The 26,710-nt window shown below is 50.7% G+C and overlaps 6 protein-coding genes across 6 annotated transcripts; 5 read left to right on the top strand and 1 right to left on the bottom strand.

The window, feature by feature from the left end:
* Positions 1-97: 97 nt before the first annotated feature.
* GMORB2_7227 (uncharacterized protein) lies at positions 98-704 on the top strand (the record flags this gene model as incomplete). Its single annotated transcript, XM_035469192.1, has 2 exons — positions 98-281; positions 364-704. The coding sequence occupies 2 exons, from the start codon at positions 98-100 to the stop codon at positions 702-704; spliced, it is 525 nt and encodes a 174-aa protein (XP_035321572.1).
* A 5,352-nt stretch (positions 705-6,056) lies between these two features.
* Positions 6,057-6,663, top strand: GMORB2_7228 (Glutathione-dependent formaldehyde-activating enzyme; the record flags this gene model as incomplete). The annotated part of the gene is made up of 4 exons (XM_035469193.1): positions 6,057-6,108; positions 6,175-6,221; positions 6,275-6,338; positions 6,413-6,663. 4 exons carry the CDS (start codon positions 6,057-6,059, stop codon positions 6,661-6,663), a joined length of 414 nt encoding a protein of 137 aa, XP_035321573.1.
* Positions 6,664-10,438: 3,775 nt separating this feature from the next.
* Positions 10,439-14,763, top strand: GMORB2_7229 (Cid1 family poly A polymerase; the record flags this gene model as incomplete). The annotated part of the gene is made up of 4 exons (XM_035469194.1): positions 10,439-11,798; positions 11,887-12,105; positions 12,182-13,471; positions 13,820-14,763. 4 exons carry the CDS (start codon positions 10,439-10,441, stop codon positions 14,761-14,763), a joined length of 3,813 nt encoding a protein of 1,270 aa, XP_035321574.1.
* A 2,023-nt stretch (positions 14,764-16,786) lies between these two features.
* On the top strand, positions 16,787-19,742 carry GMORB2_7230 (uncharacterized protein; the record flags this gene model as incomplete). The annotated part of the gene is made up of 2 exons (XM_035469195.1): positions 16,787-17,440; positions 17,514-19,742. Coding segments are annotated over 2 exons (2,883 nt in total), but the record flags the coding sequence as incomplete, so codon positions are not given.
* A 395-nt stretch (positions 19,743-20,137) lies between these two features.
* Positions 20,138-21,382, bottom strand: GMORB2_7231 (solute carrier family 35, member F1/2; the record flags this gene model as incomplete). The annotated part of the gene is made up of 1 exon (XM_035469196.1): positions 20,138-21,382. One exon carries the CDS (start codon positions 21,380-21,382, stop codon positions 20,138-20,140), a length of 1,245 nt encoding a protein of 414 aa, XP_035321576.1.
* A 2,784-nt stretch (positions 21,383-24,166) lies between these two features.
* Positions 24,167-26,202, top strand: GMORB2_7232 (Sugar (and other) transporter; the record flags this gene model as incomplete). Its single annotated transcript, XM_035469197.1, has 6 exons — positions 24,167-24,569; positions 24,626-24,675; positions 24,760-24,863; positions 24,906-25,306; positions 25,384-25,478; positions 25,552-26,202. 6 exons carry the CDS (start codon positions 24,167-24,169, stop codon positions 26,200-26,202), a joined length of 1,704 nt encoding a protein of 567 aa, XP_035321577.1.
* Positions 26,203-26,710: the final 508 nt, after the last annotated feature.

Below are 26,710 nucleotides of genomic sequence, written 5' to 3' on the forward strand. Positions count from 1 at the left end.
TTTCCTCTTACCTTATATGATTGAAGTTCTTGTACTATATATATCGAACCAATCCCTTCCCAAAAAGAACAAGGCTGAGATATGCACATCCATCACCATGAAAACATCAACCATTGCTACCGCCACGGTGGCCTTCGCCGGCCTTGCTATCGCCAAGACAGACTGTGATGGCTGCACCCCCTTCACCACCGTGACCACGGCGCGTGACTACACCTATGTCACTCTCATCTACTATGACCCTGACTCCCTCGAGGTTTGCGAGCTGGTCGATTGCGGAGGGGGTAGGCCCCCCCCCCAGGACGGTCCCCGGGTGTCCCGGCTATCATGGGACCGAGACGGTAACGGCTAGTTTCCTCGATTCAGACCCGCTTAAGCCAGCAGCTTCTACGACCGTGGCTTCGAAGACGTCATTGGTAAAGATTCCCGACGTCTCAACAGCTACGACCTCCACCTTTGAGGATGCCGAGACAGCATCTGCTGAGTTGTCAGCCGCCAAGAAGACGCCTTCTGTTGCTTTCGAGATCAATGGCTCTACGAGTACAGCTGTGACAACATCCTCCTCATCCCGAACGCCGGCTGGCGTTGATAAGACTACGGCTAGCAAGCCGACTGTTACACCCGGCTCTGCTGCCCCTGCGGGTGTTGCCGTGGCATTCAACGTGGTTGCTGGCATTGCTGTCGGCGTCGTTCTCGGGATGGTGTAGGGTGCTGTGAGAAGAGGTATCTGGTTGGGAAAGATGGGAGTCATGATAAATGATATTCCTTACGGTATTACTGTCAAAAATATGTTCTGAAAGATGTGGTCATGGTAATGTATCCTAGTTTGGCTTGGTCCATGTATCACGGCTCCAGACAACGTTCATCGTAATGGAGGCGTTGGTGTCGCTCAGAGGAAAAGAAACATCAGTCCGTGTTAGCTACAAGTATAAGCAATGAGTCTAATCTGATGTAAAAATTGACGCGCTGGTGACAGCCTGGTGTTATAATTACCCTCACAGCAATTACCTAATTGGGTAATGCCGTGTCTCTTAATAAAGCCTGCTCAAAATGGCTAATGTCTGGGTATGAAAGGGTAGAGCCTTCCTGTACAGTTTCGATCACTACTGAGGCGGAATATACTATCACGCTGCAATCAACTTTACATTTGACACGTATGCTCACCTTGCGTGATTGTGAGAGAAATTACATCCAAGGTATTGTCACAAAAAAAGCCACCCCGAAAGCATTCGTGGACCATGATGCCTGCTTTTATTGCTAAAAGCCATCTGCTAAGCCTACAGAATACTCAAATAATTAGTTCAGGAATATTCTTACATAATGAGGACTTGAAAATCTGCCAGCAGTTTGGGCCAGTCTCCAGCTCTCTGAGTCCCAGTTCCAATACTGGACAGGAAGCTTAGGGCTTTCATAATATTGTCAAACCGGCTTCTCCTGAATTGTTGGACAAGAAATGCCTTCAAGAACTTCCTTTGCACAGTCGACTTGCTCTCCGCAGCGGCTATGAAGCAAGGCCAGATGAGATAATTCCCTCCAATAGTCCTAGGCCTTATCCCCTTCAGCCGCTCAATAAATTGGGCAATCCTGGCAAATTCTAACCCGTCACTTGCGCCACCTCCCATTATTTTTAGTCGATACAGGTACATGTCGAAAGCCATGCGATGCAGTGTCTCAGCAGCTCTAAATGTTGTCGAGTATACGGGATATAGGCCGTCATAGTACTTCAGGGTGTCACAGGTTAAGCCTCTTGGATCTCGGGCAGACTGACTGGCTGATTGAAGTACTCTGAAGCCCTCTTCTAAATTCAGGGATGGCGCCGCATATAGTCGGAATCTGCGGGGGAAAATGTAGTCAATAACCATTGATTACGGTCTCCACGACGGCGAATACTTACTTCCGAATCTGGCGTAAGATGAAATTGGATACCAGCTGGTTATTCTGTAGAGCTCTGTCGCCGCCAAACGTCTGAAGAGTCGTTTCAAGGAGACCGTACATTAATGCAAAGTCCCTAGAGCCCGTGACCAAGGATATTGCCAGGTGTGCGATGATGGAAAGGAGCATTAATTGCTTCTCCCCGCATGTACGAGGTTGCTGCATTTCCACCAAAACCCCTACAGCTATACCATATAGCTTCTCAGCCGTAGAAGAAAGGTCCGCCTCGAATTTTCTCATATGGAAGGCCGCCATCGCGAGAACAGGGGCTCTGACCGATTCGTCTGCCACAGCGAGAGGGATAATGATATGTCGCCACCCATTGGCCTCCCCATCGATCGGTTCCAGTTCCGGAGCGATAGCCTCCAAGTCTACACATATTCCGCTTGCTGTCAGTCTATAATTTCCCTCGACATTGGTCAGATGCTATCTCGTGAAGTTAACTTACAGTGCTCCAGAAGCTTTCGTTCTATCGAGGGAAGTGGCGATATGTTGTCAGGCAACAATCCTCCGCAGCCTCCCACTGCCCTGGAATGACAATCTAGGTAAGTAGTTAAGTTATCCCCTTCTTCTCTTAGCGGGTATACATCTCCCCTCTGGTAAAAGTAGGCAATGGTGGTGAGACTTTCGCCAGGTGGACTTGCCCCAATCATAGGGATGACGAGGCCACAGTTATTTTCCTGATTGAATGTGGCGCCAACGTCCGTACCGATGGGTGCTATCAAGACGCTGTTCGTAGAGTCAAATAAATAGTTGTTGCAAGGACCGAAAGCCGGTGGGGTGCCATGGCAAGGAGCCATCACACCCAGACCTCCTTGGTCGGCAGAGAAGGTTAGTTCTCCAGAAGCTGAGGCCATTGGCAGCAGACCAGCCGGGCTCATCAGTTGATCGGGCTCGCTTTGTGACCAAGAAGGGCGTTCCTCCACAAATCCTGTAGAAGAAACATGAAGTGTTGGTGGAAAGAACTCGATCGAAGACGGCAAATTCATCGGAGGCGACCCAGTTGACGACCACGCGGTAATATTACCGTGGGAAATCTGGCCTGATGGGGGAATGGAGTCCAACCCGACGCAGACGCGATCTTTGTCGATACATCCCGTGCAAGGTCCTTTATCTCGATCGGCACGGCGCTGTGAGCACACCCGGCAGCCTTTACATGATTATATGTTAGATACCTACATCTGGACTGAAACTAAGGTAAGCCTACCTCGGACGTTCGGGACGGCTGCACCTCCCATTTGTTCCATGTTGATGTTGGTTCGTATGGGGATGAACGCGGTTAGGTGGATAAACTGAGTGGGATAATAGGGAGGGGAAAATAGGGACAACCTTCTATGGAGAGAGCATCTTGTAAAAGCGCGACGCGTTACAAATGTAGGAGTGATGCAAAATACTCTGATATCTGAATTGCGTTAAGAGCTTGCCGAAGCCGATGAAAGGACGGAAGAAGGCAATCGGCCATTTGAACCTTACACATCCCATTGTTCTTAGAACCAAAAGCCGCACCTGAAAATTTCTATCCTAGAATCAACAGGCACGGGAGGGATTGCAAGCTCTACGATGCAGCATCGCACCCCCGAGAGTTAGGAAGGCAAGAATATGTTTACACAGAATCTGAAGGTGTGAAGGGTCCTACTAGTTACGAGTAGCTAAATCGTCATGTGCCTCACTTTTGCATGCCCTTGTGCGCACGCTTATACATGATACAGCTGGTATCGTGTTATGTGAATTCGTGGCCCAGGTAATCGAGACCCGACGAGGGAATTCCGCCATTTTTCCATGGTAGCACTGTATCGCGAAATCCTCGATACCTGTCAGGTCTCTTCCAAATTTTCCAGGAACAATGACCCGGTGATATGGTTCAAGTGAGTAATACGTGGCTCCGAGCTAAAAAAAAAAAAAAAAAAAAAAAGAAAGAAAGAAAGAAAGCCCAGCACGTCTCGGAGCCCCATTCCCACGCAGGCTTGGACCCTTTATCTTTACATGGTATAGTCAAGAAGTACTTAAAATGTTGCTCCGAAGATTGCAGGAAAGGATTTAGTCCTTGTTTCAAGTATGATGTTGGACACGCCCAACTTCCGTGCTAGGGGAAGACCAAGATGGCGTCCCAGCCTCTCTGTATGGCGTAGAGACAGCTGCCCATTCATTTGTGTCACTAGTATGCTCTCTGACTGAATTGACGTATTGGCGGCGTGGCGGTGCACTAGGATCATGCCATCAGGGGTCTTGGGAGGTTTAAGCTTATGGTCCCTGTGTAATCCCATTAGCTGGCATTAGAGTCGCGCGTCTAAGTTGTCATACGAGGTCGATGTAGTGATCGCAGAATATTCGAATTGATTAGAGGAAATGAACGCATTTCCGTGAGTATTATTTCGTTCCGTCCAGGGACCTGAAGGGCTACACAAATAGTCACCTACTCCGATTCTATCATCATTGTAGAGGACAACGATCAATACATATACACTTGTCACTGGTGCGTTACTACTAGGCCACTGCCTAGCAGATCTTGTCACTTATCTTGCTGCCCCCTACCCCAACTAGACTCGTTGTCTAGCACTCCTACTGGACTTCGCGGCTCACTAATACCTTCAGGCTGAAGCTATACTGCCGACCAGATCACAGGCGAAGAGATTTTACGAGTGAGGATGTTCACGATGCTCCTTTTGTCATACTTTTTCCCGGGTCAACGGTCAAAAGCAGAGATATTCTTCTTAGCTCTGATAGGAACTATACTAAAGTTGACATAAACGAGTCCATGAGGAAAGATAAGGGTAGGCAAATAAACAACGCAAGTCTGAAATCGTGGGTTTAATATCAAAACGGGTGATAGCACCAGAATGCTGTCAGCTCTTTTATCAATGAAGACCCTGCCACTGTGGCGGTGGGGTTGTATCCGGCTCTAAAAAGAATTCATCAATCGTACCAGTTGAACTGAGGCGAGTCTTTGGAATTGGTGCGGCTATGCTCTTAGAGCCCTTTACTAGAACGTGAAATGCTCTGGACGTTGCGATGCACTGGCTGTTAGATGCCACTGTAAGGAAATAGGGGTTATTTAGGTGCTTATGAAAATTGAATAAAAGCCACATGGTCCTCGGAAATGAGGCATTTCCAAAAGCACAGGTGAGCTCCTAATGATATTACATAGTCAAGATGGAAGAGAACATACATATTCGTATCTACTTACAATCTACCCTGTGTCTCATTTTGTGTGCTTCCTACTTGCGACAGCACACGATGACCCGTAGACGTGAATACAGTGGTTTCTGCCTACTGGTACGTCTTGGGTCGATGAGTGTGTGTCTGACTTCTTGATGGAACGGAAAGGAAGGAAATCTATCTGTGAGGTTATCTACAGATGTGAGTAGTCGCAGCCTTTTTCTGCTTAGTCATACAATCTTGGGTGCCACATTTATTGAGCTGTAAGCCATCCTGTCAAAATATTGGCATCACGAATGCCTTGCTTACCACCAAGATAGCAGTTATGCTTCACTCGATGCTCAAGTTTTGGGCTGGAGTAACTACCTCCTACTCCCGTCGGAATGTAATGTGGGGAAACGGATCGGGATGCTTTATAGTCGATGCTTAACATCATCACCTATATCCTCGTCCGAGCCAGATACCTTCTCGATACGTGAGAGCAGCTCTATTCGCAAATGGTCGTTGAAGCAGTTACGATCTTTAGCCATCGTGGGGGGAAGCTTCCAAAAAATGCCACCTGCCTAAAACCTAACTGATCACCCTGTGTTGCGCGTCTTGCACTGGCAATCTTGATCTGTAGTATGCATCTCTATGGATGAGAACCGGTTTTTTTAACTGCCTGATCAGCGGCTTAAGAATACCCATACCTGTGTCAACATTTGAACAGATAAGTAGAAGAAAGAACGGTAAAACCGAGAGGGAAGTTTTAAGGTCGTTGCGTGATAGATGTATGTAAGTAGCAACGCGCCCTTACGTCTCCATATTTCGTCAAACCACCTCCACCTCACAATTACTTATAAAAGATGACGGCCAAGATCTCGAAATGATGGGAACTCTCTTCCTCTATATTGATATTTCTTCTCAATCAGCTTTTTAAACAACATCGAATAACCAAGTGACACCGTCTCGATTGAACGCGTTCTTACGTCATGGCCACTAAGGGAAGTTGCATGTGCGGGGAGATTAAGTTTGATAGCACCAGTGAGCACCCTCGAATCTTAAACTGGGCTGGGGCACCGCATATGACTTAACTTATCGATTGAACAGGTGAACCACTATCAACGGCTCTTTGCCATTGCACCGACTGCCAGAAGGTATACTGAATTCCCACTTCAAATGCAGATGTTCGGACTAACTCGTTGTCTAGTGGAGTGGAAGCGCCTTTACGTCTAACGCCATCGTACCCCGCGATTCCTTTACTGTCACTCATGGTACACAAACTCTCTCACCATATATTAAACATATATCATATATTGCCCCGTACTGATAATACGTTTTGGAATAGGAACTCCCAAGTCATACGACGTGACGGGCGATTCTGGAAAGATTAACAAGCACCACTTTTGCGCGAATTGCGGCTCCAGTCTGTACACGGAGCTCGAGATTCTGCCTGGTGTGACTATTATCAAGGCCGGAACGCTCGACGGTGGTGCTGCTAACCTGGCTGGAAAGCCCAGTGTCGAGTTTTACTGCAAGAGTCGCGTCCAGTATCTCACAGGCCTGGATGGTGTCGTCCAGGAGTCTATGCTGGGCTGATTACCCATGGAATCAGAGCGTATCAATGCCTACATGTAGTATACATGTAGTAAGTCACGCCGAAATATCCATGTTGTTATTCTGTAGGGAAACAAGGAGGCCGGAAATATTGATTCGACATTACACTTAAATCTTGGCGGGAGGAGCCTACTTCTTTTCTCGAAAATTCAAGAGCAATAAACAATGTTAATGTTCAATGCTTCATGTATTTCTCTATGCCTCTTGTGACTTCCATGCCCCCCTGGCCGTTGGGGACCGCCAAACATGCATTGCCATGTAGTTGCCGCCGAGGGTTCACGGCGGTCCGTCCGTATTGGTTAGACAGACATATCAATACTTGCAATTCCATGGTCCGCTACGCAGTTACGGTGGTATGTCTAAATTGGGACGGCCGGTAGTAGCTATTACATGCCAAACCCGGCCAGGTCGGTTGTGGGCAAGAGGCTGATGTGTGGCGGAATGATATTCGATGCCAGGGTTCCCCACCGGTCATACTCCGCGGGAAAAGTAGAAAAGCTGTGAGGGTGGGAAATAATATGCGTACAGCGACAAACCGTGTCTGATTCGTGGCTCAATCGGTCAAGCTACAGAAAATACGGAAGAAAAAAGCGAAGAGCCGTTTTCTCTCGGCGGCCTCATCTAGTCAAAATTCGTTATGCACACATGTATGTTTGTGCGCGTGAGCGAGGGAGGCATTTCCTGCTTGGGCATGCCCAAGAAATAAGAATGTTGGCTCTACGAATGGCACGCCTCTCAGGACCACCCCAGTCTCTCTTCTAATCTAACGGCGGATATGGATGATGGACGGTCGATTAGGATGTGCTGCAAAAGGCTATCAATTGTAGAAGGTTCCCACCACATCCTTATAAATCCCGCAGACAAAGTCGAAGGCCTTTGACTCGACTATGCACTGACATTGACTCTCGACCGTACGCAGCCTGGACAAATACCTTCCGTAAAACCGCCATGCTCGAGGAGCAAGCGTCAATCGATTATGCTGTGATAATAAAGAGTATTGGCGGAGGGAGGTGACCTTGTGGGCCGAAGGGAAAAAAACGAGCCAAGAACAATTGCCTTACCGCCCTACGCATGCTTCTGATAATACTCCGTAAATTTCGGCCACGTTAACCCACTCGAAAGGCTCGCAAGACAAAGCGGCATCTAATCCTTTGGTGGTAGGCACCGTTGCGGTTCTCTGTCACAGTGTACGGAGTAGCTGCTCCTCGGGCTTTGGTTACCTAGTGTTTTGAGGTTTGGCTGCCACGTTTCGCCTGTTGGCGAGGATGATTGACAGGGTCCGGTGGAGGAGAGAGTAGAGTGGACAGTCCAAGAGGATAGGGACAATTGTGATTGATGAACCACAGTAGCTCACAGGTTCGTCAAAGGTCTACGGATTTCCTGCTGAGGCAGGAGGAACTATCCGTTCATGGCTGTCTACTACTAGTATTACGAGGTAGAGTTCCACGGGTGTCGGCCTTGTCCACTTGCCGTCTTGGGACAATCGTGGTATTTTTAAAAATATTTGCTACGAGGTATTCTGCAATACGGGCCATCTATGACTCCGTACCAAGTACGAGCCTTCTTTAACTCTGTGCTCGTAAACGAGTACGGGCACGAGTATTGATAATTGCGAGTTGGTGGGCTAAATGGAGGGACATGGGGTAATATTTGCCGGCTAGCTGCTACGAGACGACAGGGCACATGCAATGCCCGTATACGGGAATCACGGGTAAATACGAGGATCAAAGTACGGGCAATCAAGGTTGATCACCATTTGGTATGATTGCCTATTGGCATTTCCGGTCCTCCCTTGTCTGTTGGTAGCTCATCTAGGTGTAGCTAAATGTAGCAGCTGGCTCATCCAGCCCCTCACCCGCGTAGTCATGGTGCGCTCAGCGGCTTTGCCAACATTGGGCGATTGGTATCGTCTTCGTACCGGTATATCTGCTCTCGTACGCGTACTATTACTTGTACTTAGTAGGCAGTAGTGTTAGTATTGTAGTAATATTGGCATGCAGATGGTGAGAGAAGAGGGCGTGGACTGATTGGAGGGGAAAGAAGAGGAGAGCAATGAAAAGAAACGATGACGGTGTGAAAATGGAGATCAAAAGGTCAATGTCATTTCAAACAGGGTCCGAGACTGCCAAAATTACTATTGCGTCGGAATGTCATTCGAGACAGAAACAGGAGCCCTTGTCTAGACGGAAGAGAGAGGCAGAGAGAAGCAGGCCGAAGGAGTATGGCAGAGGTAGAGAGGAGGGGACTGAAAAAAAAAGGAAAAAGGAAAGTGACGCTTATTACTTAAGCCGTTAGCCACCCACTGGTTGGCTGGGAGTCTGGGACCGACGGAGTACATGCAGGCTACGAGCAATATTACTTACTAGCGCTCCGATACTCCCCCAGATATCTAGCAGTGGGCTGACAGCCCTGTATTTTTGAGTGTATTAGGGTCCAAGTTGATTTAACGAACCTCTGGGTATTGAGAAGAGCAATAATAGATTTTGATCGTTTTGCTGTTCTGTTGTGCTGTGCGTGTTTTAGCCACAAACTCAGTGGTCCTACTACTCGTCCATACTAGTATATGTAGTACTAATATATACGGATACGTGCACATATTACAGATTACTGGTATTGATACTGGTAATAGAGTGAGTGTATTGATGATGAACGTTGTGGGCCGTTGCGTTGTGCTTCCATGTCCAAGATACGAATAAGGGCGTAATAAGGGCGTCCCTCAATGGAGTAATGCTGTGTCGTGCCTGCCCTGTCCACCCTCCATGCTGACCTCCGTAGCAAGGGATACTGCCCTGTAGGCTGTAGTTCCATCTGTCCCAACCTGTAGTCTCTGCCCCCCTGCTTCTCTTTCGTGAAGGACGCAGCAAAACGCTTGGCTTGGCGGCTGCCCCACGCGTCAACCCCGGCGCCGAAACCCCTTTCCCTGCCACTAGTCACCAAAAGCCTCCAAAGCACCACCACCACATCTACAACCACCATCATCCTCCTCCACCACCGAGTACCACACCCACAAACGACGCTTCGGGGTGAACGGACGGCATACCTTCTCGCCCACTTCGCATATCACCTGCCCATTGCGGCATCGTACCATTCTCTCACTCATCTTCCGCCACACATCTTCCTTTGTACATTTCCTTGACTCGGCCTTTGTTAGACCCTGCGGCCACCGCAGAGCGAGCCCTGTTCCGTTTCATCCCCGTTTATTCACCATCCATCTTTAGCGTTCCCTACATTGTACTTACAACGATCTTGACGAAGCCCAGCGAGGCCTTTGCTGCCCGATAGAGAACCGATTCACCGCGTTCCGGCGTCCCGGACCTCGTTCAACCTCTTTGCTCGCCCAGTCAAATTCTCTCGGCCACCTGCTTCCATCACTTTGCCACGGCCTAGTCTCACTCTTGACCCCCTCGGCTCTACGATCCCCGATCTTTGGAGACATCTTGCGCTGCCTTTTGTCTCCAAGCCAGAATAACTGTATCCACCTTAGCTGGTCCGAACACGCTGTTTTCCAAGTCACGCTGGCATCGTGACAGCCTGCCCACCCGCCTCGCCCGAGGCGGCCCTCCGTTAATACCAAACGACAGTGTCACCGTTTTACGAGACGTAGACGAGACGCCTGTCACCATTTCCGAGTCAAAGATTTGAAGAAACTCGTACCGTCGGGACAGCAGCAGCTGGTTCTCGTTAAGCCGCGCGCTGGCAGTACATCACCCATCGGGCCCCCTACATGACCTAAGTTGGCTGGAGTACTTTTCACTTCATGGACTCCGGCGCCTCAACCGTCGAATCGCAACAGTCTTATCCCCATTCCCCCACAAACGTTAGGTCAAGCAAGTCGCCGCCTAGGCCCTCGCCACCAGACAGGGCAACCAAAGCGGCCCCCCCCAACTCGGCCCCTGCCTCTAATCTAGCCTCACCTCGCCACGACGCCACCGTGACTGCAATAGCGACAGCCTCGCCGGTGCCTGGTGCCACCACTGCGGACACCTCGCTAGACGCCGCAGCTACCAACATCACTGTCCCCGCTGGTACCGGCAGTGCTGCCGCCGCCTCTACTACCTCTAACTCCAACGGATTGCAGCTCACTTCTCCCGTCGACCTGCTGCCTTACTCGTACTGGATCCCGCATCAGTCCAACGTCTACTACGCGCAGCTGTTGCAGTATAACAAGCTCATCTCTCCAACTCGAGGTGGTGGCCTGCAGGCAGCCCCTCTCCCGCCAGTCGTGTCAGCCTCCAACGCCCAGGCCGGTCCTCGGTCACGGTCCTCTAGCAAGGTATCGCTAAAGGACAGCAACTCTTCTGCCAAGGCTCACGCTACTGGGGGCCATGGGAATCGATCAGCCCACATATCCGACAGACACCGCACCGTCGTAACCCCCAGGGAGACTCCTACGAGCAAGATGGCTTCTAAAAAGACGCAGTCACAGGCCCAGGCGTCTGACTTGATCAAGAACCGGAAAACACCCGCCACTGGCCCTTTGTCACAGACACAACCGCCTCAGGCCTTCTCTCAGTCGAGTTCGGTACCTTCGACCCCGCACCAACGTGCTCGACAATTTTCCTTGGGTTCCCGCGAGCCGTCCCCGACCGAGAATACGAATAATCATTCGCCACGATCTGCCTACAGCGAGACGACTTCTATGCGACCTTCAGCACCCCCTCGCCAGGGCGGTTGCATCTACGAGACGTCTCAAATCAACTCAAGGAGACGGATGCCATACTCTATAGGCTCTGATCGACTGGAAAAACTGCCGCTTGGTAAGATCAAGGGCAAGTTGACAGAAGAGGAGGAGCGAAAACTGGCTACCGATATGCGCGAGGTTTATGACAGGTTACTGCCTAGCGACAGTGTCCAGGAGAAGCGCCAGAAGCTGGTACAAAAGTTGGAAACAATCTTCAACGAGCGGTGGCCAGGTTACGAGATCAAAGCCCACCTCTTTGGTTCCTCGGGCAATCTGCTGTGTTCAGATGACTCTGATGGTTCGTACTTATTGGCACTCACATACAAAGCCAGTTTGTGGTCTCGACTAACCTTGGACGGAACAGTTGACATTTGTGTCATCACAAACTGCAAGGAGATGGAAGGCGTCTGTCTTATTGCCGACCTGCTAGCACGGCGTATGTCCGATTTTCCATCATCTCGACTCCCATACCCCCGCCCCCCAATATAAGTGTATCCCGATATATGCTGACAAGGAGTCTCTAGGTGGCATGGAAAAGGTGGTGTGCATCTCAGCAGCCAAGGTCCCAATTGTCAAGATATGGGATCCTGAGCTTAGCTTAGCTTGTGATATAAATGTCAACAACGCCTTGGCCATCGAGAACACCAGGATGATTCGAATCTACATCGAGACGGACCCGCGAGTCAGACAGCTTATGATGATAATCAAGCACTGGACACGGAGACGTGTCATCAAAGACGCTGGTGAGATTGCCCTCTCTTTTTTTCCATTGTGCTTTCAACGCCGTGCCCAAGGCCAACGTACTAATTCCTATCTTAGCGTTTGGTGGTACCCTGAGCTCATACACCTGGATATGTCTCGTCATTGGCTTTCTGCAGCTCCGCACTCCGCCTGTTCTCCCAGCCCTTCATCAGCTCCCTCACCGGAATCCAAGACCCAACGGAACTAATGGCGAGTTTGCGGACAACCTCAAGAAGCTGCGCGGGTTCGGGAGCAAAAACGAGTCATCGGAAGCGGACCTCTTGTTCCAGTTCTTCCGATTTTACGCACATGAGTTCGACTATGACAAATATGTATTATCCATACGGCTGGGGAACATGATACCGAAAACGGACAAGTATTGGCAATATGCGGCTAACAACAAGCTCTGTGTGGAGGAGCCCTTCAACACATCACGAAATCTCGGCAATACTGCCGACGAGTACTCATTCAGGGGCCTTCACATGGAGCTTCGCCGCGCTTTTGACCTCATTTCCGAGGCCAAGTTTGATGAGGCCTGCGAGCAATTTGTCTTCCCCAAGGAGGAGGAGCGCGTGTTTACCAGGCCACCAAACCAACCCCGCCCGGCTCTGCTTCGGAGCGCATCCCAGTCGAACCACGGCTCTGGTCGAGGTGGTCGGGGAGGCCACCGTGGTGGGCGCCACCAGAACCACCATCGTGGCGGAGGAGGCCCTAACCGGCGGACGGCCTCGACTGTGACGACGCAGGAAAATATGTACCCGACAATGCCGCAGGACCTTGCCTGGTACACAGGAACGCCTTATGGAATTCAGTATTCCCAGGACCTTCTTGCATATCTGCAACAGGAGAGCTATCGTCATATGCAGATGTACTCGTCCACGTCCATGTTTGGTCAGCAGCAGCAGCAGCAGCAGGGTATGAGTGCGCAGATGGCTGGGCCCAACTCGAGCCCTGGCCAGGGACAAGCATCAGACAGATCTCGTACCAACTCGTTTGACAACCAACCACCGATGGCGGCTCCACTACGGCCGGAGCTGTTCGCGCTGTACGGCCTGACGCTGAACTCGCCCATGTTCGCACAACAGGCACATGCAACATACGCACCGTACGCAGCAACACCGCCCACTAATGTCGCCACCACAAATAGCACCGGCCAGGAGTATCGGCGGCCCTCAGAGCGGTCCGCAGCGGCAACAGACAGAGGTGCTGCGGCCTCGAGTAGCTCGCTTAGGTCACAGTCTCAGCCCGCGGCACGATCTCCGTCAACGATGCAGCCCTCCTTGCCCGGACAGCAACTCCCCATCAGCCAGTCTTTTGCCGGTACTTCTACTATGGGCACTAGGAGCTCCAACGGAGCTCCAACGCCCAGTTTCATTCCAGACGATGCCGTTGACGTGACGCCCTTGCCGGGATCGAAATCCCCGCAACCGGGCAAACGGAACACCGGCTCTTCTGGAACACCAGTAGATAATTTCGACAATTCTTGGAAATTGCAGCAGCAGCAGCAGCAACAACAACAACAACAGCAGCAGCAGCAAGCTATCGGTTCAATGTCAGGTGGTGCAGAATTCGGGGACTTGTCCAATGCGCAATCCTTTCCTGTTTCTAACCGAAGGCGTCTATCCACCGATCAAATACCACAGACTGTTCTCGATCGGAGGATGAAGCGGACATCAAGGTCACCGTCACCGCTTGGCCACTCGCGTGCCTTCTCAGCTGGAAACGGGACGTTGGGCTCGGCAAACTTGCAGCCGCGGAATCCCAGCCGACCTCTCGTTGTAAACGGATCATCCCTCAAGGCGAGCATGTCCGCTTCAAACCGCCCACCGGCCCCCTCTGAGCCGACACATGAGAGCCCGTCGCCGACCAATGGGTATTCCCAGCATGTTTCGGAAATAAACGACAAAAACGCTAATCAACCAAACCTCGAAGTTGCAGAGGCGCAGCCAACGCCAACCACTGCTGAGCAGAATCCCACCGCTGTTGGCGGACGAATGGTCTATGCAGGGGCGGATGAGGCGTGCTTTCGCGAGCGCATAGCCATGATGAATGCTCAGTTCATGAACGCACAATTTCTTGGGCAGCCTATGTCAATCATGGGGAACGGACAGCAACCGTTGCAGCCGATGCAGCATGGCATGTCGGCCTGGCCACCACAGAGTGCCGCCATAGCACCTCTAGACCTCGCAGTGTCTGGTGAAGGCAGCGTGCGAAAACCCAATGGCACTGACGGGCCTCTCCTGTCCCCTGTATACGAAAACACGACACTGCCCGCAACAAGTTTTCGGAAGTCTGGCAAACAAGAATCCCAGGCGTCATCAGGGTGGGCTGGTGCTGTCAAGCAGAATCTGCAACCGGATGAGCAGAGGGCACGCCTACAGGACATGATGGACAAGCCGAAGAACCCGAGAGCAGGCACTGCTCAGACATGGGCTGCCGTCTCGACTTCGGCTCCTGCTCTGGCTCCGACTCTGACTGTGGGACCTAAGGGCAACCCGGGACATGTCCGCGGCGCCAAGAGTGAGAGCGAGGGAGGGTGGCAAAAGGCTGGCAAAGGAAAAAAGAAGGGGACAGTAGCCAACAGCACCACAACTACCAACGCGCAGCAGGGCCACGCAGAGGTACCCCCCAAGAACACATCAGAGCGCAAGGGGGGTTAACGTGAGATCTATGCAATATGTTTTGGAAGCATTGGGGTATGATGTGCCCTTGTCTGAGGAGTGTAGAAGTACACTGTCGATGCAAAAAAAGACATTCAGGGCTTTGGTGTCTTGGATAGTGCCGTTGGGGACAGGGTGGACTAGGTGCAAGGGAAAGGAGAAAAGTGAGGGGATGCAGTGACGGCGTCTATCTATATACACAAGATTTGGCACTGGCGGCGTTTGCATTGTTACGGGACGAAGCTGCAGCGGTGGCAGCACATACAGGCATACATTATTTCCCACCTTATCATTTCTAGTATGATTGGGAGGGGGAGGGAGGAAGGTAGCGGCTGCACTGCAGCATGGCAGCGGTATTTGATGATTATTGTACTATTGTAGAGGAAAAGCAAATAATGAGAAAACCATAAAAAAAGAATATATATAAAATTTCAGACAAAGTATGGGGCTTATCCATCAGGCCCCGCCTTAGTGGATGTTGATACTTCGTTATCAAACTACTCTGCTATCTTCATATCCAACTTGGCTGATTGTGACCGGTAGATCACGTTTGTGTTGGCACACGGGTGAAAAGGGTAGAGAAAGCAGGACGGATGGGGACACTGACCGCGCGATCATTGCCTACAAGCAATATATACCCAATGGGCTACACGGAGTAGCCTAGTTCCGCGAGCTTGGAAGAGAAAAGAGAAGAGAAAAGGATGAGGAGTGCGGACCCCATTCTCTCTCCCCTCTCCCCCCGCTGCCCCAGGTCCTGACAAAGACGTACCACATGCGGCTAATCCACGCGAGAAGCAGGGCCAAGAGTCCAGAAGGACCCGACCGGTCAACCAGTGCCACCAAGAGGAGCAGAAAGAGCCCACACACCGGTTCTCTCTCCACATTCTAGCCCCCATCTTCTTCAACCAACCCCCCCCCCCCCCCCCGGACCCCAAGTCTTCAGTCGCCGCCGCTCGTTTCTTTGTTATTTTTCTTTTGGATAATCGCATGCACGTGATTACTTTCTCATGAAATAACGTCCACAACACATCAGCTGCTCGACGAACCACACGACGTATACTAGTATCACTACATAACAGTATATACCCAATCTCTCTGTCGCTCTCGTGTGCATCCTGTATGTGCTGCGTGAGCGCGTCTAGTCCCCCGCCTCTACCAGCTCCGTCGTCAGCGTCAGCCCTGCTCTCGCCCCTCTTCCTCTGTCGATAGGAATACCATCCATCTCAGTCTCAGCACCTGTTTGATGCCTTGCAGAACAACTAGGCCGGTCACGAGGTCAAGCACTTGCCCCCCCCCCCCCCCCCCCGGAAAGAAAACAAAAAAACGACCGTACACCAGGATACCGCACACCTACAACACCACGATACGACCGACATCTGAGACTGGGTTTGATCTAACCTGAGGAAACCGACGCAGCCGGGATTCGCACCATTTTTTTCATAGCCCCATACCTCCGAGACCCCGTTTCTCCTTGCTTCTCCCCCCGCTCCCGCTACCAGCGCCGCTGCGCGCGCACCTCAATTTGCCTACTTGGGGGAGGAAGAGTGACGACAGCACAGCGAATGGTAAAAGGGGACGGGGGTAGCAAACCGACTATATGAGTGAAACCTGACGACAATGCTGCGATCCGAATACGCGCACTACGACATTTGATTATACGGCCGACATCAACGAGCCACTCACAAGTCACAACAACCTCCCGAATCCGCATTTATAAATCTCCACTCATACGACTTCACATCACCTCCAGGCCGAAACATACATCCAGCATTCATGCGCAAGTCTGCATCCCCCGCTGTGGCACCTACACCGGTCGATCTGCTGTCACCGCGCTCCATCCTGCCTGACATGTTGCATCGACAACCCAGCGAGGGTGGCGCCTCGGCTAACCATGGCAGCGGTGGCAAAAAGTGGCGAATACCCATCATAGGACGGAAGCATAGCGGTCTTTCAAAGGAGGGGAAAAGTTGGACAAACGTATGTTTCACTGATCCCGAAGGAATGAGACGCACACACGGAAGGCGGGGTACTGACCAGAATTGACATTCAGCGCCTCAACGAATCAGATTCGCACGACTTGTTAAGTCCCAGATCCGATACCAGTAGCGCCATTATCCACCAGGGCTCTGAAAGCCATCACCGCCAGCTGCGTGAGATTGTTAACCGCCTGCGCTCTGGACCAAGCGGACCGAAGGATGTCGATGCAGCCTACGAGCTCTATGGCAAGCACAAGGAGCGTGCCAACACTCTTTGCCATGCCATCCTTCATGAGGAGCTGGCGCCGCCAGCCCGTCAAGCGTCCTCACCGCATCAACTAGTTGACCCGCTACTGCGTCGTGGTTCGTCGCTTGAGTCGCCCAACGGCCTGTACGACCAAAGGAGCTCCTTCAGCAACCGGAGCCTCACAGAAGTTGCGACAGCCGTGACAAGCGCCAGGGGCCGCAGAGTACACCATAATGAGCCGTGGCTCAGCGCCATGCGCGAATGGAAGCTCCACATCGAGCACCTGGTTGAGTGGTTCAGGACGAGCTTGTCTGAGACGTATCGCAAGTTTGAACAGGATGCCACACTCGAGATGGTCGAGGCTCTCTTCAACAGCCGCCGTTTCCGAAGAGAAGCAGTGCACCGGATGCGCAACGCAAGTGTCACCAGGGTCATATCGGCTGATCCTCAGTTTGTAAGTAAACCATATACTGAAGTTTTATCTGACCTAAGTTCTACCGCATGGCTAACTCCTGAGCCTGATCCAGTTTCCCCGCTACGAGATACGATTCCGCAACTATGAGAAGGCAAAGCAGGAGCTGGTAGACATCAGAAGTCTTGTCCAGTCGGCCGAAGCGGGAATATCCCCGGAAAGGAAGATAGAAGAGACTGACATTGCACCTCACGGGGACTCGATCCTCGAATTTGCCAACCACCAACACGATGCTGGTACCAACGAGCCCGTGCTGCGTTTCCGTGTGTCGTCACACACGCTTGCTGAAACGTCGCCCATCTTTGCCCGCATGTTTTCTTCCACTAATCCTGAATATCTGTATGTGCATGATGATGACGACGTCAATGTCCATCTGCCACCGCCACCAACGCGGTATACGTGCCGCGACGGGTCTGAGGCTAAAGTGTACCGCATGCCGCAGCTCGAGCTCAACCATCTGCGGTCGTTCGAAATTTTGCTTTACGCTGCGCACATGCAGACTGAAAAGGTACCACGTGACATCTCATTTGAGCAATTTGTCGCTATTTCTGAGTGCAGCATCCGGTACAAGTGCACGTTGCCGCTGGAGCGCATCGTCGAGACTGAATGGTTGCCGCATTGGATGTGTAATGGCGCTGACGACATGGCCGATGGCATGGTAGCCATCAGTTTCGCCTTTGGTCTACGAACACTCTTCTCACGCATGACTAAGAGTGCCATACTGAATCTGGTGGATGAGGCCGACCTTCAACGAAAACCATGGCCGCAGGCCATAAAGAACAAGATATGGGCCGTGCGCTGTGCAAAGATGGCGCAGGTCTATATGTGCTGTATAAGTGCCATACAAGAGTACCTTCCGCTTCCTTCGAGGAACCCGGCCGATGAGGTTCAGCCTATCGCCCCGTCAGATCTTCGCGGCAATAACCGTGCGATCAACGCGCTGGTCACGCCATCTATTCCATTGCCGTCGACTTTGAGTACTACGCCCAGATGTCCAAAAGGTAGCCATTGGTGTGACGCCGGCAACCTGGGCTGGATGATGCTCATATACAATGAGCTCAATCTTTTGTCCCAGGTACTGCGACAAAATGTGTTGACTCATCATCCTGATACTGATCGGCAGCCATCTCGAAGTCTGGCCCAGCTCGTCGAAGCCTTGAGAAGAATACCCAGCCCTTTATCACCCATTCACCGGGGCGGCGTCTGCGATCCCGGTCCTGCGTTCCGATTGGCCATCAACGACATATATAACAGCGTGTCGGGACTCACGCTCCATGATGTGAGCGGTAAGAGCCACGGTTGGGCGCTGTCGAAGCACCTCGCGGCTGAGCCACAGGACTTGGGCCCAGAGCGCATGGCAGTCAACGATAGGAAGCACCATGGCGTTGCTACCGAGTTTCCCGAGCACATTCGTCTCCAGATTCTTGGCTGTATTGACGACTTCAACGACCTGCGCTCAGCTGCTGTCATTAACCGCGTTTGGTATGGCACGTACAAAACGCACGAGTTGTACCTCATGCGCAACATACTGCGTGCTGGCCGTATCCGGCTTTCCTCTACAGAATTGCCTCATCACCCCATTGTTCCCAGGAGCACCAGCAACGCAGAAGAAAAGGTTCTCAAGATCGAGTCAGAGCAAATAAAGTCCCGGATTACAAGGAGTGCCGATGGTGATTTTGTGTCGTTGGGAGAGGACGAGGACGATGACGACGACGACAGTGATGACGAGTCAGAGTTCGAAGATGATGGCAGTGTTGATGGCACACCTGCGCCGTCCATTACTGAGTCCATCTGGCGCGAGATCCGACTACGATCGGTGTCGTCTAGAAAATTCACCGATGCCGCCGCCGCTGCCGCCACTTCTTATTCCGCCTCTCCACGCCGACCGCAACCAGTACCATTCTCCAATGCGACCGACGCTATTCTCGACTCGTCTGACTCAACGCCTCGTCAGAACACTCTGCTCCCTCGATCTGATTCTACATCCCTTTCGGACGATGATCGAGACAAGACTCAGTCGGCAGTTGTCCACGACAAGTATACCGATGAGCCCCCACTAACGGACGAGGAGGCCCGGCGTATCCTGTGGCCCGATGCTCCTGATACAGAAGAAGACGCCATGCAGCGCTTATCCTGTGACCGGATACATCCGGTAGAGGGGCTACGTGAGAAGTTTCTCGTAGGCGACAAGTCTTTCATAGAAGTGCTGGATACGGCATCTGGGTTTACTGAAGACAAAAAGTTGCTCACGGAGCGCGAATGGGCGATGCGCACTAAGAAGTAAATTATTTTACTTATATATACTTTTTATTTGGGTTGGGGTTATGGACTTCTATTTTTGAGGACCAATGTTCTGTTTGTTCTCTATTAATGTTATGGGCTCGCGACAGGCGCTTCATTGGGCAAAGCGTTGTATTTTATGTCATCTGGGCTGCCGTTTACACCCCTTCATCAACCTCTACCGACAGTAACGCCTCTTGAAAGTATATATGTTTGCGTTGATTGTACGGGCAAGTTTGGAGATTTGGGGAAACGCATTGCAGTAGTAGTAAATACGATTCATCATGTCATTCGTTACATAATGTATGCTGTATATTTGATAACTCATAAATGCAAATTGCTTCCCGCACAATAAAGCAATAATAAAGCCAACATTGCAACGTAGACTGAAAAATGATTTCAGAAATTCTGCCTGACCCCAGTTTCAGCCTCGGCTTGGGCACTGCGCGCAGCATTCAAGGCCTTGAGTTTGGCAGTACCAAGGCCAGCAAACCCATTCTCCTGGTTCTCACCGAGCCAAGGTTTCTTGCTCTCGCCCAGTGTGCTTCCAGTTATGAAGTAGGCAGAAAGGCCGAAGATGATGCAGACAAAGGCAATGGGGTACATGAAGTGAATGCTGTAGTCAAAGACGTGGATGCCGACAATGACGCCCCAGAAGTTGGCGGTGAGGAGCGAGATGTTGTAAAAGCCGGCACTTGCCATGCGCAGGACCAGAGGGACGACAGAGTAAAAAAAGCAGAGACAGAGGGTATAACCAACCAGCCAGCCGGCAACGTCGCTGTTCCAGGTGGCACCCTCAAAGGCACTGCGATCAAAGATAGCGGCCTGGACACCATTTATTATGACGCCAAATATGCCCATGAAGGAGAGGACATGGTACATGGGAGCGCGTGACACGAGCCATTCCTCGAACGTGTTGCTCAACCCATAGCAGGTGGCGCCGACGAGAGCAAACATGTCGCCCTTGACCATGGCGGGACCAGTAGAGCTACCGCCCGTGATCTGATCGGAGGCGATGAGGATACCCATGCCGCCGCAACAAACGACGATGCCAATGATCTGGAAGATGCGGTAACGGACCTTGAGAAAGAGGAAGGATACAATGACAACGACGACAATGGCCCAAAAGTTAATAAGCTGGGCTGACAGGATGTTTGTGTAGCGGTAGGCCAGGACGGTGAAGTAGTTGCCCTCGACGTCAAGGAAGGACATGATGATGTATTGCCAGCCGTGGCTCCAGGCCGTAGAGCCCCATGCGCGCGGGCCTTCGCGTACCAGAAAGATGACAGTGTAAATGATGGCCAGTAGAACGTAGTTGAATATGGTTTGGAAGGCGGGGATACTGGTGCCGGCGTTGGAGAGGAGCTGGGAAAATGTGTTGGTCGCAGTGATGCATAGAGCGAGCACCTGGCCGAGAGCAAGGACAAGCCAAAAGTCAGCTGTCGTCAGGTACGAGTACCAGTGGACCGACTTGGACTCGAGGATGTGGATTCCTCGATCGACAACGGCATTCTCATCAGGCTCTGACGCAGGAGTAGTCGTCGCCCCAATGCCGGATAGCTTGGCGGACGAACGCTCTTGAAAGCGGGAGACGTCAGCGCTCGACGAGCCCTGCGGGTCAGCGGATTCAGGAACGGTGTTCATTTTCGAATCGGTCGGTGGCCGGTAGAATAACGAGTTTATTCATGCAGTATTGTGTCTCTTCTAGGAATAACTTTACATCAGTTTGAGGGGTCCTTGCATAGAGGGGTAAACTCTGCCGGTGCGCAACATACGGTATTATACTCACGTGAAAAGAGGATGATAAAATTTTGGCTAAAGTCTTTCTTCGTCCCCAAGTAAGCTAGGCGCAAAGACTTGAAGTCGCCTGCTTGTGATGCCTTATCGTTTTACCCAAACCATGCACATTCGCAACTGAGCGCGGTGCAAAGGATGGATCGTCTCGTCGTAGGGTGTGTCGATAAACCAAGGGCGTTTGCTTATAATTGTGAAGCAAACCTTGTGCAGCGAGGCCAGGGATACGATATATGGGAGTAAAGCAGGTCGGCAGTCGTTGAAGATTTTCATGGGCACGGCCTCTTTCTTTCATGCCAAAAAGTTGAAGCTTGGAAAAAAAGAACGAAAAAATTGGGGAAGAAACCCCGCTTAGAATGAGGAAGCCGTCGCCGCCAAGGCCCGTGACTCGTCGCTCGTATCTTTCTTCTTGTCGCGGGGGTCATGGCGTTATCTTTCCTTAATATTTCCGAGAAGCCAGACAAAACGAGTAATATTACTACATACCCTCATTTCATGGTTTTTGGGGTAAAGAAACCATCCAAAAAAAAAAGAGGGGGGGGCTACATAACCATTTTCTTTTCGAGAAAACATGTTTATCATGGTAATTATGTCTTTGCTACCCTCGTCACTCTTTTCACAGCAGCCTACCCTTGACAACTCACCATGTGCTTCCAATGGGCGACAACGCACGATGGCCCGTAGACGCAAATAGTGGTCTCTGCCTACGTCTCTGCCTACGTATACGTCCTGGGTCAATATGTGTATGTCCAGTTGGTTGTTTTCAAAAGGAAAGGAATTCAGTTTATAAGGCTATTTACAGATGTGTGTGGCAACAGCCCCTGGCTGCTTAGACATGCAATTTGGGTGCCAAAACCGTGTTCAGATCACGGTGCTTTTCGAAGACACCGTAGGTGACTAGATGCCAATCTTCGTTGGGTAAATTGTAGCTAACTTGTAAGATCACTATTCAATTGATTCTGGGTGAATTTAGTAGGCTAGGCATGACTTGTGACTAAGCAAAGTGAAACTTCACAGAAGGCACAAGGGCACCTATGCCTATAAATTCCTATACTTGGATATCTTGACCCTAATAGATCTCCCACCATCTGATTCTAGTTTTTAAAGAGGGATTATACTGCTACGCGTGAAGTGACTACAAGTGATTTCCGCTTCCAGTTTGGGTTTAAATGCCCGACGGTGTTACTAGTTAGTGCCGTTCAATTACCCGGCGGTGTTAAGCGAATATTTGATTTATTACCCCACAACTATGGTCTCTTAGCTGAGCTAAACCGCCCACGAGTTATCACACACGTCAAGGCAACCCCTTATCTCGATCGTCTCTATTGCTGACCGTGCCAAGGGGAAACCAAGAGGGGTTCCAGTGGACCCTCTTTACTACATGTAAATGATGTGGTCCAATAAACGGAAAACCACGAGAAAATACGGCACAAGTTGTCAGTACTGAAATGGTTCTCTGTTACATCTCCGTAAACTAATCGTCCTATGCTTGAATGCCACTTGTGTGTCTGCGATGCCAGGGCTCAGCAACATAGGCGTGAGCTCAAGTTTCGTGACACATTTGCCATTATCAGTGGTCACATATACACTCTTTGCCCCCGTTGCCTACCTTGCCCATAATGAGAATAGGTACGGATAGTTCATTTCGTGGGACACGCCTCCATCCAGTAAGTTGTAAGCGCACCAATGATATTTTCCTCGGCAGTTAGCTTGAAAACACCCCGTGGAGAGGCCAGAAGTGGAGGAGGCTAAAGAGTACATGTGACTGGCGACAGTGGGGAATGCTGGCCGGGGTTATGCTCCCCGGATACTTGCACCTCCACCCGCGTGCGGAGTAATGATAGTACATTGATGTTCTAGGCTGCAACATCTTCGAAGTTTCCACAGAATGGTTTTTTCCGGGCCTGTGAAATAACAGGGAGAAACAGGAATAATGGTATCAACAGACAGAAGATGGAAACTGCATATGAGTTAGGACGCCAAGTATAAGGAGAACATGTAGACTGGGGATGCCGTAAGATGATGATCTCCCATAAAATTCTGATAGCAACGCCGGAGCGCATGCGTTTTCCCTTTCCAGATGCTACTATGTCCATGCAAGCACAAGCGATTGCATCTTCCTGTGGATTACTCTGGGATGTGGAGTTGACCAATACCTAGCCTCGTAGAGTTATCCTAGCCCACGAAATGGCTAGATGGTCGATGTTTCAAGGAGGACATAACACCATCCTTCTCTATTCTTCCCATGCATGCCTGCCCCGCCTCTCCCTAGATTGCCGAGTCATAAATTCCAGCGCCGGGTAAAGCCGACGGCCAAAGACATTCCCATCCTAAGATGTCTATCAAGCCCTGAACGACGTCAAGCGTCTTCTTGCCTTGCAATGCAAATAAGGATTCCCCACTTCAATCCAACGGAGAAGATGATGCCGAGCTCTGCGGGTCCGCTACTGTGTGTTCAGTTTTCTCCCCATTGCTGATTTACTATATTACAGGTATGCTCCCCTACGATAAACCCTCCGCAATTCCTGTCTCTTGATACATAAATGGCACCCGGCATCTCTTATCATATTACAGCAGGGACTGCCTATATTTCTTTTACACGTTTGAATCTCTTGTGGAGCACCAACGTCTATCATGAGCGAGCTTAAGGGGCGGCTGGGCAAATACAATGTCGCCCATAAGCTAGAAAAGAGAGCCCTTCTCAACACAGTTTGCCTTGTGGCTGGTATCTCCATCTTCTTCTTTGGCTATGATCAAGGCTTGATGGGCGGCGTCAACACCTCACGAGACTACGTCGAGCTTATGGGATTTGGCCACTGGGATGAAGAAGCAGGGATTGTCCACATTGACGACACCTTGCTCCAGGGAGGCATCAACGCATGCTACTACCTCCCCGGAACTCTGTTTGGATGCCTCTTAGGTGGTTGGGCTGGAGATAAATATGGACGGACAACTGCCATAGGATGGGCTTGCCTGTGGTCTATTGCGACTGCTGCCTTTCAGTCCGCTGCCCAGAGCTCAGACTGGATGATTGTTGGTAAGTGTTGCCTCTATATTCCAGTACCTTGACCTACCAACTAATATGCATGGCAGCCCGTGTCTTGAATGGTATCGGAACCGGTATCCTAAATGCTGTTACACCCGTAAGTAGAAAGATCTGTTTTGGAGCACATGCTTCGAGGATTACCGACACCAACACCAACCCCTTACTAACTTTCCATTGCTAGGTCTGGGCCACTGAGACGGCTGCACATACTTCGCGTGGCCAATTTGTGGCTATAGAGTTTACATTGAACATTTTCGGTGTCGTAGTGGCCTACTGGCTGCAGTTGTAAGTGAAGCTTGTTTTCATACCATGCTGATTGACATGTAGCTTTGTGCTGACCCCCAGAAGCGGCACCTCTAAGATGCCCAACCAATACTCCTCCTTCATTTGGCGCTTTCCAATTGCCTTTCAGATAGTCCCCCTCATTGTCCTATTTGCCGCCGTCTGGTTCATGCCTGAGTCTCCACGATGGCTTGTCCGCATGGGGCGTGAGGATGAAGCGCGTTACATCTTGAGACGCCTTCGCGGATCTGAGGGCGAGGAGCGTGAGGCAGCGGATGCCGAGCTACAGGACATCATCAATGTCCGAAATATGGAGGATAATACGGCAAAGCAGCAGAGTTACTTTGCCATGTTCTTTGGCATCGGCTCTGGCAAATTGCACACAGCGCGCCGCGTCCAGCTCGTCATTTGGCTTCAAATTCTACAGGAATGGGTCGGCATCGCAGGTAGTCCTTCATATTATACTTGTTATGATACTAGGTTTTACGATTCGTAAACGGGATGCTATGCTAACGTTGACTAGGTATTACCATCTATGGGCCCACGATATTTACAATTGCCGGCATTGGAGCTGCAGATCGCCTCTGGGTCAGTGGATTGAACAACATTACATATATGGTAAATTTCTCCCCTTTCCTCCCAAGAAACATGCGACTCTTGATACAGCTTATGACTAATCTACGACTTTTAGTTTGCTACCCTCATCTGCGTCTTCACTCTTGATCGCATTGGTCGCCGCTGGACGCTTTGGTGGGGAGCTGGCGCACAAGCTGTGTGCATGTTCCTAGCTGGCGGTCTGGCCCGAGCGACTCTCAACGCCGACCCAGGTAACAAGGCCGGAGTCGGTGGTGCATCTACATTTTTTGTGTTCTTGTACACTGCCGTTTTCGGTGCAACCTGGCTAACCGTCCCGTGGCTGTACCCTGCCGAGATCTTCCCCCTCCAAGTCCGCGCCAAGGGAAATGCATGGGGTGTGGTTGGTTGGTCAATCGGAAACGGTTGGTGCGTACTACTCCTACCTACCATTTTTGAACGCCTGAATGAAAAGACGCTATACATTTTTGGCGGCATAAACGTCTTCTGTATCATTGTCGTTTGGGCATTCTACCCCGAGTCTAATCAACGCACACTCGAGGAAATGGATCTCGTCTTTGCCTGCGACAGCCCCTGGACATGGGATGCCGAGGAGAATTTTGCCAGGATACAGAGAGAGAACCCGAGCCTCGTCCAGGCCTCCAAGATGGGAAGGGCTGTGATTGATCCTGAAACTGGCCTTATAACCTCGCGACGTGCCAGTCGGATAAGCAATACTAGCAAAACCGAAACAAAGGAAATCCCATAAGGAGGTGGTTTAGTGCGGGAGTTAAAGGTATGACCTTCCTGTATTACGAAAGGAAGTGTGGGATATAGAGGGAAACGCTATTTCTACATTATACTCTAATAATACAGGTAACCCCGTTTGCGAAGATTGTATTTACTAAGTCTGTTATGCTTTTTCCGGCCTTTAAGGGTGACCTAAAAAAGTAGAGATATCCTAACATCCTAGCATCCTAGATGTGACGTTAGGGTCAACTCTGAGCTACAGGGTAGATAGAGATAATGTCGTTTTATGTTAGCGAGACAGTTAGGATGTCGTACTAAGCAATAGGCAGTTATAGTTATAGGTGCTACTACTAAAAGGAACTAGGGTTTTAGAAGAAGCGTTAACTATATTATTAATAGCTAGGTAAAGAGTGACTAGACTATAGAAATAAGGTTGACTATATACTAGGTAATCGCCGAGGTCCTGACATCCTAGATCCGCGCATTTTAATATCAAAATGGTTTTTTTCCTATATAAACTCTCGACC

This window comes from Geosmithia morbida, assembly GCF_012550715.1.
Source record: "Geosmithia morbida isolate 1262 chromosome Unknown scaffold_7, whole genome shotgun sequence".
Lineage (NCBI taxonomy): Eukaryota > Fungi > Ascomycota > Sordariomycetes > Hypocreales > Bionectriaceae > Geosmithia > Geosmithia morbida.